Here is a 14,779-nt window from a genome sequence, read left to right as displayed (position 1 = left end):
TAAATACTGGGTTTTACTAATGAGTTTTCACATGATAATTTTATTCTCCGACATACTTTGAAAGCATCATGCCAAGGATTAACAGCATCTTTTTAAAGTGAGGTTTTTCATTTCCTGTAATGCTTAAATGAAACAACTTGTTCCTCTCCAGCGATTGTGCAACTACAAGTCCCAGCATGTCCTACCGGACATGGCCACATTGAATTTTTTTATTTTTTGATTGGCCAATGGTGTTGCCCATGTGTGTCAACCACGTTTTCCATCTTATCTCATTAATTACTATTCTATTAGTTTGATCAGACATGTCGGTCGTCCGTCTGCTAACGATGATCCTGATGTAGGATAAAATGGGTCACGTCGCCTGATTCCAAATCTGTGTGAGCATGACCGAGGACATTAGGCGTGCATAGAAAAGCTAATTCCTAATTGTATGTGTGAATGTCTATATTGTTTCTTGTGTTATTACCAATTTTATGCTTCGTGGGCTAATTTAACATGAAAGACGGCAGTCATTGCCGTGCACGATTCAGGTGCTGAAATCCATTTACAATACAGGCAATGAGTTTAAATAACTTCTCAGAATAGTGTTTCCCTGGCGGCTCTGCTGAGTATATTTTCCACGGTCCCTGACACGGTACGTTCCAGGGTCACAGATCAGACTGCAGGCTCGGCCAGACGGCCATATTTAGAACCATTTTATTTAGTGCCCTGGTCAAACGTGGCACAGCCAAGCAGTCTGCAGCAATATTTGCTGGAAGATTAGAGGGGATTTGCCTGCTAAAAGAGAGTGTTTATCTTGGCCCGGGACCTGTTTTGAGGGCTGTATTTTGTGTTCCCTCCTGGATGAGTTATGTATGCGGGAGAATTAACATAAGATGATGGGAACGCGTTAGCAGCACGTCTCAAATCTCCTGTATCCTGAGCTGAACTCCTTGCAGGATTTGTTTTGTATTGTGTCCACACCTTTGCTGGGAGGCTGCGCCCTGTAGCTACCACTAGACTTATGGCATCAATTAACATTTTCTAAGTTACGTACTATATAACATAACTGATGCTACTATATAGATTCCATATAATGCATATTTCCTTGTAATATTCAAGTTTTCCGAATGAGCACTGTAGTGTTGATATGAGAACTAGTTGTCTATATCGATATTATTTAAAGGCGTTTATACATAGTGACCGGGTGGGCTTACTCTGCCACCCGCTGTTGGTCTTTGGATAGGGAGGTCTTAGAAGTCCTGCTAGGACTTGGCACCAGATCCATTCACCAACTGCCACAGCTGGTTGGAAAATTTCTTATAACCCGTGATAAGGAGGGTCCTCATTACCAGTTCATAGTCCGCCCAGTTCTCTGGATCCGATCCACCACAGGCCTCTATAGCACATCCTTGCCGTGTAGGGACCAAGAAGTTGACCCACTCCTCTTTGAAAGTGTTGGAAATGGCCTATAAACTCCAAAGGTCCATCAATATTCCCTACTGTCCTCAAACTTGGTTAAGTGCAGGAATCCTAATCTTGGCACAGCAGCTGAAGATTGGATGCTGCAGGAGGTGGTGCCAACTTAGTGCCCCGCAACTTGATAATGACCAATTGCTCCACCTCGGTTGCCTTGTCTCCGAAAGATGGCAACTGCCACATTAGTACAGCAGATCTGTCATCGTCAGGGAGCTTGCACCGCTGGTTCACCCTGTGGGTGGGTGCAAGTTCTGGGAGGTTCCTGCTGATGCTTCTGGGTATGGTGCTGGCCCCTCCTCTTCGTCACCGTCGCAGTCCGCTTCCTCCGCTGGCCTGTGCTGCTCATTTCAGACCATCGGTGTCCTTTCCATTTCGCTCCTTGTCACTAAATAAGGAACTTCAATGTTTCTTGCTTGGCACGGGATTTTGAGATCTGCCATGGGCATTGAGCTGTACATAGCAGTCTTGTGTGTTCCCCTGTACTGCTGGTACTCTTCACCTGAGTAACTCTGCTCTCCCAAATCGAACTGGTTCCCGAAAAGCCGACTGAGATTATCCCACTAATTGGGCTTACTCTGCCCCCCGGTGTTAGTCTGTGAAGGGGTAGGTCTTACACTTTTTATCTGGGTTTCCTTGTTACTGTTGGTATCTGGCTATTACTGATCACTCCTACTGGGGTCACCTGCCACCAAACAGTCTCCAACTGTATATGCGCACTTTGTAGGAGGATAGGGCTGCCACCACCAGGCTCCTTCACCGGCACCTGTAACAGATTACTTCTGGGTGGATGCAAACAGAGCATTGCTACAGAGACGCTGGGTACAACACAAGCACAGCCGGGGAGCAGATTAGAGTGTAAGCTCTTACCTGTTGGTCACAGGTAACGGCAGGCCATAGGCATCAGGCAGAATCTTGAAGCACTGATGGTTTATTGCTCTTAAAGGGCCCTTATAAAGACTGTTACACACTAGTTAGAGGTACTAGTGATAAGCCAGAAGTACACAAGGAATGTACGTATTACATTGAAAACTGTATAAAAAGCTGTACTGTGAATGTATCACTTGGCAGGAGGTAGTCCAGCCTCCTGCCTCTTTAAATTATCCAGTCTAATCCATGCAGATAACACAGAAATTAGCCTTGAGGGGTTTAACACCTCTAACCCTCCTCTGCCTCCTATGGCTATTTTTGGTCTAAGTGCTGTATTGAAATGGGCCACAATAAAACTGAACTGACTTAAATGTAAAATACGTAGAATTTACTGCAGGAAAAGAGGAACCTCTCTGTAGTTAGAAGAACATTGAGAGATCAGGCAGAAAGTCCCCTTGGGGGCAGGAGTGTGTGCAACGCAGCTTTGCGCCACAGGAGGGAGCATGGCCAATCTGTTGTGGATGTGGTCACTTTGCAGAACAAAGAAGCCTCTTCCCTGATGTATATGTGTGTGTAGATAGATAGATATATATATATATATATATATATATATAATTATAATTATAGCCTTCTTTCTTTACCTCTGTAGTAACAGCCTACCCCTCCTTCATCTCTATGGTCACATCTACAGTGAGTGTAAGACCGGGTACATTGTGGAACAGGGGGCCTTATTATACCGGGACAGAAGTACATCAGTAATAGTTATGTAGGGGTCCCCCTGCATCCGTTCCACTTCCCGCAGTCCGCAAATGAGGATTACTGATTTTATATGGTCGCGAAACTCATTGTGGCTTATTGTATCCTTATAATTTACAGTAGGTTGTAGAATATCCCATATGTCATAGTTTTAACTTTCAGAAATGTTTAATTTGTTTATTTTTATTTTATAGTTATCTTTCGTTTGTATTTCCCTCCTTTGCTGGCATTGGATGACTAATATCTGTGCGTGTTGTGTATATAATTGAAGATACAGATGAATTCAGCAGCGTTCTAGAATTGTGAAAAGATGTCCCCTGCTGCTGCTTTGGGGAAAGGGAATGTTTTCTGTTTGTACAGGATAACTCCACATTCCATAACTGTTCTTTCCTACATAAATGAAGAAACATTTGTGCTAATATAACCACCTACCTAAGTATGGTAGTATTTTCCGTGTATGCGTATTCCTCATGTCTGGTCCCTTCATTGTTCCCTCAACTGTATAGTACGGAACAGTCAATATGGATCCATGTTTGTACACTTCTCCAACAGCGCCATAGTGCAGTATTACACAGAACTAGTCTCAGTGCTATTATTTGCCTATTATTCTGCAATAGTTTATTTTCCTTGCTGGAACTTTTGATGCTTTGACATATACATCTGTAACAGTACTTCATATTTTTTAAACTATCCCATTTTGTCTCTGTTTCACATCCCAAGTCCTAGTGGGGAAGGGACTTGGGATGTGATTGTTTTGTTGATATTTGGTGCAAGTGGTAGGAACACAGCAATGATAGAAATGTCTTCTTCCTTTCACCCCTATCCCTCCCGTACTTCCCAGGTACATCGGAAAGTCCGACTCCATCACAATCAGCGTTTGGAACCATAAGAAGATCCACAAGAAGCAGGGAGCTGGGTTCTTGGGCTGCGTGCGGCTTCTCTCTAACGCCATCAACCGCCTCAAGGACACCGGCTGTGAGTACAGAGGAATAGAGGTTACCTTTCCCTGCTGTATCACTTACATGGACACTAGCAAGATTTTCTTGTCTTCTGTTCTTTTATATGTAAGGCAGCTTACTGTAATCATTGTTATAGCCAGCATCATGTTACTGGTTTCACCTTACTGGTGGACTCCTCACAAGCCTTCTACAGTCTCATCTGAGTGTGTGTGTGTATATAATTACTCAATAATGCTATGTCAGACTTAGTCTATAGATAATTCTAACTGCTTAATTAGTAATCATCATTTATTTATATAGCGCCACTGATTCCGCAGCGCTGTACAGAGAACTCATTTACATCAGTCCCTGCCCCATTGGAGCTTACAGTCTAAATTCCCTAACACACACACAGACGCACAGACAGTAATAATATAGTCCTATGCTGTCTCTTGTACAACAACTAGTACCCCATTTAAAGTCTCACAGGGTTTTCCTTTTTGCTCCAAAGCACTAGTAGTAACCATTGTGTTTTTTTGGGGTCTGGTTGATGGCCAGACTTTTTCCACCAAAATGTCAACAGTCAGAAATGTCGGCGGGTTTAATGTCTACTTAGTTAAAATGTTGACATTAGGAATGCTGACAGGTAATAAAGTCGACAGTCATAATGTCGACATTCAAATGACAAAGTCAGCGTCAGCACAATATCACAGCTGGACCCGTCGACACAAAACTGTTAATACATAACAAAAAAACAAAAAAAGCAGCATGGGGCGACAATGTCGCCATTTTAACAAAGTAGGCGCGCTGAACTTGTCAACATTTTGGTGCCAACAGTCTGGCTCTTGACAGGTTCGGCGTCGGCAGATTGACCACATCCTCTTTGTGTGGGTGTGTGTGAAACGACTTAAATGTAAGTGGTTTTTTTTTTTTTTCCTTCTTTTGATGTCCAAATGCAGGACACATTTAGCCCATATAAATTTTCAAGATGTGATGTCATATTTTTAAATCTCAAAACACATGCATCTGTGAATTTAGGGGGTTTTCTTGTAAGACCCAATGAAATCTATGGGTGAGTACTTTGATGTGGTTGTATAGCGTTTCAGACATAAAACACATCCAGGAAAAATTCTCATGTGGACCAGTTGTTACTTTATGGGTCTGCCTGTGAAATATAGACCACGTTATTGACTAACGAGTAGAGCAATAATATCACCAATGAGACACAATAAGAGACTGTATTATCCCTGATGAGCTGGTAGTGTACTCAGGATAGCTGAGCGTAGAGGAAGAGATGCCACAAGGTGAGACTGACTGCTGTACAAGGATCTTGTAGACACACAGTAGACCCAGAACACCTCAATGTTTACAAATCAATCAACCACTACTGTATGTTTAAATGCACAGGACACAAACACCACAAAACCACGTAATTTACCAAGCTATGTTTTGTTACTAATCATCATCACCATGTATTTATATAGCGCCACTGATTCCACAGCGCTGTACAGAGAACTCTCTCACATCAGTCCCTGCCCCATTGGAGCTTACAGTCTAAATTCCCTAACATACACACAGAGAGAGGGAGAGAGAGACTAGGGTTAATTTTGATAACAGCCAATTAACCTACTAGTATGTTTTTGGATTGTGGGAGGAAACCGGAGCACCTGGGGGAAACCCATGCAAACACAGGGAGAACATACAAACTCCACTCATGACCCCCAGCGCTGTGAGGCAGAAGTGCTAACCACTTAGCCACCGTGCTGGCCCTAATGTGTAAATTGTAACTCCACCACCAAATATTAAATTCTACTTGGCCATTCTGGTAACATTCTTCTCTTCTGTAGATCAAAGGCTGGATCTATGCAAGCTCGGTCCCAATGACAACGACACAGTGCGAGGTCAGATAGTAGGTAAGTGTACGGAGAGACGCTCTCGTTTCTGCACGTTATGGTTCTGTTGGTCATTGACGTGTTCCCAGGTGGTAGTATGACTGTCTGTCTTCACATAAACAGCTGCTTAGAGCCAGACTCCTCGGATTACAATTCCTGGCACGTGAGGAGACATTTAGGACCAGTTCCTGTTAATCTTGTCAGACATGTTGCGGTATCTGGGGACTTTCCAGGATCAGACAAAACTTGGAGGCTTGGATGGAATAATTGTGCCAAATAAATTTGTAGCTGCAGTGTGAGAATGAAACTTCTGCTTTGAGAAAACAAGAGTGTTTCCTGTGTGTTGAAGGATCTATCTGAAGACTGAAATTGGGAACTTAAATGATAGGACCATCGTTATCATCTCTGATTGGATAGCTCGTTAAATTAGTCCACATGAAAAAAACATGCCCAATTGGTTAAAGGAACTGTAACGGCAAAAAGTTCCTTAACTTCATTTTGCTTAACACATTGGGATGTACTTACTAAATATATACTATGCTATCCCTCAGGAACAGCTATGAACAGACTCAGGGTTATATGTCGCTATATATTCATCCCTTAATATTTATTTTAAATACAACCGTAAGATATAAACTGTACCCCACACCTAACCTTGCGTGCTGTCTTTGCAGTCAGCCTACAGTCCCGGGACCGAATAGGCTCTGGCGGACAGGTCGTAGACTGCAGTCGTCTGTTTGACAACGACTTGCCTGACGGGTAAGAAAAACATGCTTTAATTTTTCTTGTGTTTTTTATTATTATTATTATTATTATTTTATTTTTTTATTTATTTTTTAATAACTTTTTTTGTGAATAGAATTGGCCTTCTTTATAATATTCCTAACATTTGCAAAAAAGCTGTCTATCAGATATCCGCTCAGCTCAATCCATTAGACACGATCATGATCCTAAACTGTATAACAAAAGGATAGGTATGATAAATCTTTATATGATGTATAGGATCTAACATTGTTAATGACTGGTGGACACAACACAAACGGAGCTTTGAAAATTGGAGATTCTATTATCTGCTTTGCACTTTCTGTTGTCCAGTATAGAGAGGAGGGTCTGTCGTTATAAATAACATTTTCACAGTTGTGGTATTAGCCCTTAAAGTTTCAGAACTGCGGATAATTGGGCATTTTTCCTATTCACACCAGCCCAAAACCAGATGGCTGGTAGCATAGGACGGTTGCTTACAATGTACAATGTACCAAAGCTATAAAGCATCTAGGCTTCCATCATGAATTCTGAACTTTGTATATTCACATATAAGTTTTTGTAAATGTTATTTTCATTTCATTGTTTAATGTTTAGCACTGCAGCCATCGCCCCTTTGTGTCTGTGTGCCACTTACTGTTTGTGAAATGTGAGCTTACCTAAGTTCACCATACAGGCATTGAAGTCTTCTTACCAAATATCTGTGTCCTTCTAGGCAATGCACTGAGACTTCTGACTTAAGTAGTTTAAGAATGACTTCCGCGTAGTCTTAGCCGCCAGCTGTGTTCCATTTGGAGTGTAACTTAACAGTTAGACATCTCTCTTACATCGCTATTTTAACTTTTCTATTCCATTTTAACACGTGGTGGTATTTGGTGGTTTTGTTCTGTTTCGGTGTTTCTGTCACTGTTTTAATCCTTTTTGCTTTCTGTGCTAATGCTAGTTTACCAAGCTTTGTGTTGATGAAAGTCAGAGTGCCGAGTACTGCGTTCCCCCACCACCCAGTTGTATGAGGACATGGTTTTTTTTTTTTATTTATACTATAAGAGAAATAGATTTCTACTTTATGATGAAGCCAGGAAATGTCCCATAGGCCTCCTGTGCTGGCTGCTTGCGCTTGCACAGGAAGCAATGCATCCTAGTTGATCACATGGGGTTGCTGGGTGCTAGTTGATTGGTCCCTTGGTCAGAGAGACGTTTCAGGACAAGCAGTGTGAAAACACAGGCCAGGGACCGCGCGTTTACTCTGATCTCTGACTTTCAGCAAACCCCACCACCTGTTACTAGTCTTTTGATTCATATCACGCCTGCTTATTTTTTCCCCTGTCTTGGCGGCCACAATATAAGGCCGGGCCTCGGTTTCCTGGAAATAGCACTGACTGCTTTGTCTCTTCCGTGTCTGGATCGTAGCTGGGAGGAAAGGAGAACCGCCTCGGGGCGCATCCAGTACTTAAACCACATCACCAGGACCACCCAATGGGAGCGGCCAACTCGGTAAGGACCAATCAGGGACTGATAAAGTAGTCCGACGTCTGGTCTTATTTGTGTTACTGTTATTAGCCGTACAATATGGGTACTAGACGTAGGTCTCCCTCATGGCTGCTCCCACCTTATACACATTGCAGCACTCTAGTTGGGGAAACAAGGCATCGATCATTGTTTGCTGGTTCTCCTTCAAAATTGTCTCTTGAGAATAATTATTTTAGGACACAGACTTCCGCAGGTCTTTGCAGACTCTGTATAAAGTGAGCATTCTCTTCCAAACAAATCGGCATGCGAATGCCCTAAAGCAGCAGGCCTGGCCAACCTACCGCTCTCCATGTGTTGCAAAAACTACAAGTCCCAGCATGCCCTGCTAGCTATCGGCTGGCTACTTACTTACAAGGCATGCTGGGGCTTGTAGTTTCACAACACGTGGAGAGCCGCAGGTTGGCCTGCCCTAAAAGGTTTCGGACCATCAGGAAGTATTTAAAGAAAAAAAAAAAATCATCTTTTAAAAATTGTTTGACAATTATAGCAAACAAATGTTACTAATTTCTTACTTTTTGCTGTGTCTTTACCATCTTCTCACTCGCCTATAGTTTCCTGCCACCCTTTAATGTTACACTAGTCACATACTCCCAGAGGAGGCGTCCACATTTGCTGAACTTATAGTTCATAAGAATGTAGCTCATCAGTTCGCCAAGAAGCAATACCTCGTATAAATATATGCCTGGTCTGGTGAATATTAGTCCGGCAGTGCCTCAGGGATGTCGCTGTTTTGTAGCAAATAGACAAGCTGTGATTTAGTTCCGCTCCCGAAATGTCTGCCTCCACTATGGGAGTGACTATTGATGAGATCTTTATAGTGAACCGAATAGCTTCATTCTGCAAAACAATTTATTATCCTTGCATGGTGCTGATGACCACTGGGGGCTGTGGAGTGTTCTCATGCAGCCAGAGAAGCATAGAACACAGTTGCCGTAGTAATACAAGCAACGGGGATATGTAGAGTTCCGTTTTTACGTTGCAGGGTTCTCCTCTGTTATTGACACTGCTAGCTGCTTTTATATGTAAGCCTATGAGCAGATTTAAGAGCACTTAACCTACACAATTTTAGTGAACCAAACCTTTCAGTGTTAGTCTTCCACTCTACACCGATCATCTGATTTTATTGTTAATCCTGCAATCTTCTCCTAAAGTGTTGTCATTTTTGTCTCCCCCCCCCCCCCCCCCCCTCCCCTCCTTCTAGACCTGCGTCTGAGTACTCCAGTCCTGGGAGGCCTCTGAGCTGCTTTGTGGATGAAAACACCCCCATCACAGGGACCAATGGAGCCACTAGTGGTCAGACGTCGGACCCTCGGATCACAGAGAGGAGAGTCCGGTCACAGCGGCACAGGAATTACATGAGCAGGACACATTTGCACACCCCGCCTGACCTACCTGAGGGATATGGTAATTTTTCCCAGGGCTAAGGAGAAGGGTTAAATTAGCTTTTGGGGTAGGAAGATGGAAGAGGAGTTCAGAGAGGGAGAGATTGGGTCCAGTTAAAGCAGCAAAAGGGGGTGAGGGAAGCCTGAGGCGAGAAAGGAATGGAGGGGTTCAGGAGAGTGAGGGTCTGAGAGAGGTGTAAAAGTCAAAGAAGCTGAAGTAGCAAGATAAAGAGGGGTTGGGAGAAAAACACATTAATAATGAGGAGATTTTAGTCTCTTGGGATCGGTTGTGGGTCCCATTCTGTTGTTTTTATACATGATTTGCGTGTCTGGTTTTCAGTGTCCTCTCTGTGCTGATTTTAACTCCTCTCTACATAATTTCCCTGAACTCACTCTCTTATGATGAACACCACAAGCTGTCTCCTCCAAAGCTTTATAAGCCTGAGCTCCTTGGGTTCCCATCTTCCACTAAATGCACAACAAATAATCCCATTGATGTTACACCGGTGCACTGTCCTACTCCCTGCATGTCAGTGATGTCTTCTCTCCAATCTTGGGAGACTCTGGATGTGTCCTTGGATGCGTGGAGCAATGTTGTTCGGGATTGGTGCTAGAAATAGACGTCTACACTGAGAGGTCTTCAATGTCCTATAAAGTACTTTTGTAGAATAAGATTGCCCATTGTGTCCTCTCTACTTGTGAAGGGAATGCCCATCCTTTGCTCCTTATTCATTTCAGTAATCTCTCTTCAGAACCGTATTTTATTGCTGCACTGCAGCACAAAGATAGCTGCGCCAACTCTAAATTTAGTTAGAAATGCCCTAATCTCTCCCCCACTCCCCTTCTGCTCCAACACAACTCCCGCTACCTTGCTGTGTAAATATATGTGCTTTGGTGGAAATCTAGGTGCTCAGAGCAGCACCAAAGCTTTGACACGTTCAAACTCGCTTCTGGTCTACTAATGGCCTACACTTAGATAACAATATTTATTGACATTCACTTTATTTCTGGCCTTACATTTAATCTAGCCGAGTGGATGATTTATATTGTTACTGAGATCATAGCGGCTTTCATTTTGGCTGGTGACCCCACCAAGTAGCTGTTCCATCTCCTTTAGGTTGCAAAATCTTCACTGCACGTTTCTATATTATCACATTGTTTCATTACTTTCCCTTATTAAACCACGTTGTGGAATATTTTGGCACTTTGGAAATAAATTTTGCTTGTCTCGGGCCTCTCTGTCTCAAACGGCAGCAGCTTCCTACTCCATAGCCCCTCACTCGCATTATTATTTTTATTATTCTTTATTTAAATAACATCAACCTCTTCCTCAGCACTGTATAATATGGGAGACTAGTTAACGTAGCGATCGCACATAGAAAATGTTGTTTTCTCTTTCTCTAATTAGCAAGCTAAGTGTGTTATTAAGCATGCAACTGACTAAGTTTTGTTGGCTATCCTTCTCCAAATCATTATCGCCCTTTTGGCAATCGGAAATGGTTGCCAGACACATAAACATTCAGACACAGGCTCACAGACTCCCAGCATGTGATGTGATGGTAGAGGGGGTGAGGGAGAATGTCACAGTGCAGATAGAGTTCAGAGGAGCATTCCAAAGCCTCTCTGCTTACTACATCACGTGACTGTGGTTGCCATAGTAATCAAGAATTGTAAATCATTAATAGCAGCCTGAAAGGAAAATAAAAAAACGGCAATTACTGGATACCGGTAATTGCTGAATTCTTCTTATAGCCTGCCACAATGATTTCTGTAAAAAGAAAACCGCATCTGTATTTTTCATGAGATTGCTGCTTTAAGTAGGGTAACTATGGGAGAGAGGCCTATGAGGAGAAAGTTGTAGTGTTGAGAGGGATGGACTGGCATGAGGAGTCTGGAGAATGGACTCCTTGGCAGAGTATGTTGTATGGAGCAGCGTGCAGCCCGAGGCAGTGCTAGACTGGAAGCAGCATGGTGATGGAAGAGATAGGGACTTGGAGGCTGTAGGTAGTTTAAATAAAGGTCTTGAACAGGCTTGGCCAATCTGTGGCTCCTCCAGGTGTTGTAAAACTACACGTCCCAGCATTCCCTGCCAGTTATTTCCTAGCTATCTACTGGCAAAGCATGCTGGGGCTTGTAGTTTCACAACACTTGGAGGAGCCACAGGCTATCCTGGCCTAGAACACAGTAATTGTATGAATAGGTTTGGGAGTTAGGATGAACATCTTGTGGTGAGAGAGGAGGGAAGCAAGGGGTGGGGGGGTTCTAGCAGGCTCCAAACCTGGGGATCATTGAGAGGGACCCAAGTTTTAGTGGGTTATAGTGACGAGAAAGGGACTTGGGAAGGGCAGGGTGGATCAGTACATAAACATTTCCCTTCCCCCTCACAGAACAGAGGACCACACAGCAGGGGCAGGTGTACTTTCTGCACACACAGACTGGGGTCAGCACGTGGCACGATCCCAGAGTACCCAGGTAAGGCCTCTAACCTGCCCAAGCCATTGCATATTACATTATTTATTATCAATGCTGTTAATAGTTTAATCAATTAAAATTTGGACCATGGTTTTAAGGCTTGTTATAGTAATTTATAAATTCACAGCTTTACTTTCAGTGGGGTTTGTATTTCCTGAGTTTTTACGTCAAAGTTTCTCGACTGCATGAAACTTATTTTTTGTAAAAAAAAAAAAAAGATTGTAGAACATATAACTTAATCAGTAAATTAATTTACGCCCCCTGCTGGTGACAGGTGCACTTTAAATTGAGGATTCTCTTCTAAATATTATATAGTGTATGCTGCTTAGATGGGGGCAAGTTACACCCATCTTCGTTCGTCCCTTAGGCATGCATTCCATACATACAAATAAACTTTTAAAGAACATCTAAATTTAGATTTACATTAAACCTAAAATAAGAGTTTATTTGTATTAAAGTGCTACATGTAAATTATACCATTAGTTGTTTGTTTGTTTTTTAATCCTCGTTCGGTAGTGTAGACTAATTTTCTATTTCAAGTAGAAATATGGCCATAATATTTACTTTAAAAAAACAAAACAAAATAAAACTGCTTCACTCTTGAAATAAAATGATTTACTGTGCTAGAGTTCTAACTCTAGAGCAGAGCATTTCAGACTGGAGCGAGGAGGCGTAGACATGACGTTGATGGCAAGGTCTTCATTTCATATAGTGACTCGGAGAGTTACTGAAGTAAACGCAGAAAATCATTCACTAGTTGGGCACTGAACACTGCCATATTTCTGTAAAAGTCCACCCGGAGTCACTGATTTGGATCAATAATATTAAGTGATGTCTGCCACTGAACGTCATTTTACTTCCTTGAACACGTTTGTGGAAAAATAAAACCCCACAGTTAAAACATTTGTCTGTGTTTCCTGAGATGAGTGTTCTCTACAAACTGTGTTTTTGTTGATGTTGATTTTTCCCACTGGGTGTATAGGATTCTCTTAGTTTCACCGTTACCATTTTCATTGTTGTCTCTAGTGTCACCTTAAAGTAACCGATAGAGAGTGCAGTGTTCTTGTGGTATTTTCCCTTGTAGAATCAGTGTAATGTGAAGCAGTGAGAGCCAAAGCTGCCTCTTGGCGGAGAGCGGAGGGCTGGGTTAAGGGAGTTTGCCGAGCGATTTAGTGAAAAATGCAGGTTATGTGATGAGGGAATGAGCGGATCAGGTTTCTCTAACAATATGGCTAGATGGAGAGCCTGTGTTTTCCCTGTCTGCTTCGTGGGGCCAACGAATAAGACTCTACTTTTATTGTTTTATTTTATGACCTTCTTTATGTTACAGGGACCTAAGCAATATCAACTGTGAGGAGCTGGGACCCCTCCCTCCGGGCTGGGAGATCCGGAACACCGCAACCGGGAGAGTCTACTTTGTGGACCACAACAACCGCACCACTCAGTTCACAGACCCCCGGTTGTCCGCTAACCTACACCTCGTATTAAAGTAAGTCTGGAGTGTCGCTGTTATGTCACCGGCTGTGGAGTTTGGCGCTGCGACCTTCGTTTTGGGTCCTCTACAGAATGTAGAACGTTGAGGGCAATGTCTTGAAAGCAATGGCTTCAACGGAAACCTTTTAATGGTAGACTAGTAATGATGTATGTTAGTGGTAGTCTTTATGTGGGCCGGACTAACTGTTTATGAGAACAGTTCAAATCTCATAAAGCGTGTGTGTGCTCCCTGAGGCACTTTGTAAATAACACCTACTTCTGCGACACCTCTACCAGTCAGTCGCTGGTAGCCTGTAATGCTTCCTTACAGCCAGTAGGTGGTGCATTATACTACTATTATCAGTGACGGGCAACAGGCGGCCCTCTATGGTGCTAACTTCTTACTGAGATTAAGGGTAATGTGCGGCCCTATTGAAAGTTAGAGGGCCACTCGTGCGGCCCTTGAAGTGTTTGACTGTCACTTATTTATTTAAACGCAGTATATAGCGCCACCTACTGGACCAGAGTAGATACTGCACTCACATATTAGATTCTTCAGAAGAACGGACTATTGATGTGATGCTTAATGATGAGCATCCTTAATATATCGGTAGGAAAGGTATTATATTTTTTTTTATTTTTTTTTTTTAATAACTGTTATGATATGGTCAAAGAGCAGCAAGTCTGACTATGTAGACCGTTTTGGTGACTTTCTCTATTGACTTGTTGAACTGCAGAGTAACTTGCTCCTGTCAATTTGGTAGCCTCATGTAACCAAGAATATTGTAGGACCCCGGAGTGTCAATGAAGCAGCAGAATTGTTGTCAATTCCCGACCATGGCCTTATCTGTGTGGAGTTTGTATGTTCTCATGTTTGCGTGGGTTTCCTCACGGTGCTCCGGTTTCCTCCCACACTCCAAAAACATACTAGTAGGTTAATTGGCTACTATCAAAATTGACCCCAATCTCTCTCTCTCTCTCTCTGTCTGTGTGTGTATGTTAGGGAATTTAGACTGTAAGCTCCAATGGGGCAGGGACTGATGTGAATGAGTTCTCTACAGCTCTGCGGAATCAGTGGCGCTATATAAATAAATAGTGATGACCCCAGACATTGTAGATCGACAAGGGTCCTTGTGATCCTCGCTGCTGGCGAGGTTCAGCTGCTTTGATTTGGGGAATCCTCTGATCGATGAATATATTTCATTCTAATTTCTCTGCCTGTAAAGTAAAGAAATCCTCCCCCCCCCCC

At 42.8% G+C, this 14,779-nt stretch overlaps 1 protein-coding gene across 6 annotated transcripts in view; it reads left to right on the top strand.

The window, feature by feature from the left end:
• SMURF2 (SMAD specific E3 ubiquitin protein ligase 2) overlaps positions 1-14,779 on the top strand; it is a 54,977-nt gene that overhangs the window by 28,469 nt on the left and 11,729 nt on the right. For 3 of the 6 annotated variants that reach the window (XM_075178008.1, XM_075178007.1, XM_075178005.1), the window contains exons 4-10: positions 3,923-4,056; positions 5,867-5,932; positions 6,586-6,670; positions 8,021-8,167; positions 9,405-9,607; positions 11,973-12,057; positions 13,388-13,546. In XM_075178008.1, the coding sequence (XP_075034109.1) occupies positions 3,923-4,056; positions 5,867-5,932; positions 6,586-6,670; positions 8,021-8,167; positions 9,405-9,607; positions 11,973-12,057; positions 13,388-13,546 (879 nt within the window). The remainder of the gene's footprint in view (positions 1-3,922; positions 4,057-5,866; positions 5,933-6,585; positions 6,671-8,020; positions 8,168-9,404; positions 9,608-11,972; positions 12,058-13,387; positions 13,547-14,779) is intronic. The other 3 variants (XM_075178011.1, XM_075178010.1, XM_075178009.1) reach the window with 1 other exon arrangement.

Source organism: Mixophyes fleayi, chromosome 6 (assembly GCF_038048845.1).
Source record: "Mixophyes fleayi isolate aMixFle1 chromosome 6, aMixFle1.hap1, whole genome shotgun sequence".
Lineage (NCBI taxonomy): Eukaryota > Metazoa > Chordata > Amphibia > Anura > Limnodynastidae > Mixophyes > Mixophyes fleayi.
The sequence above is the reverse complement of the archived record's forward strand: the minus strand, read 5'-3'. Positions and strand labels throughout refer to the sequence as shown.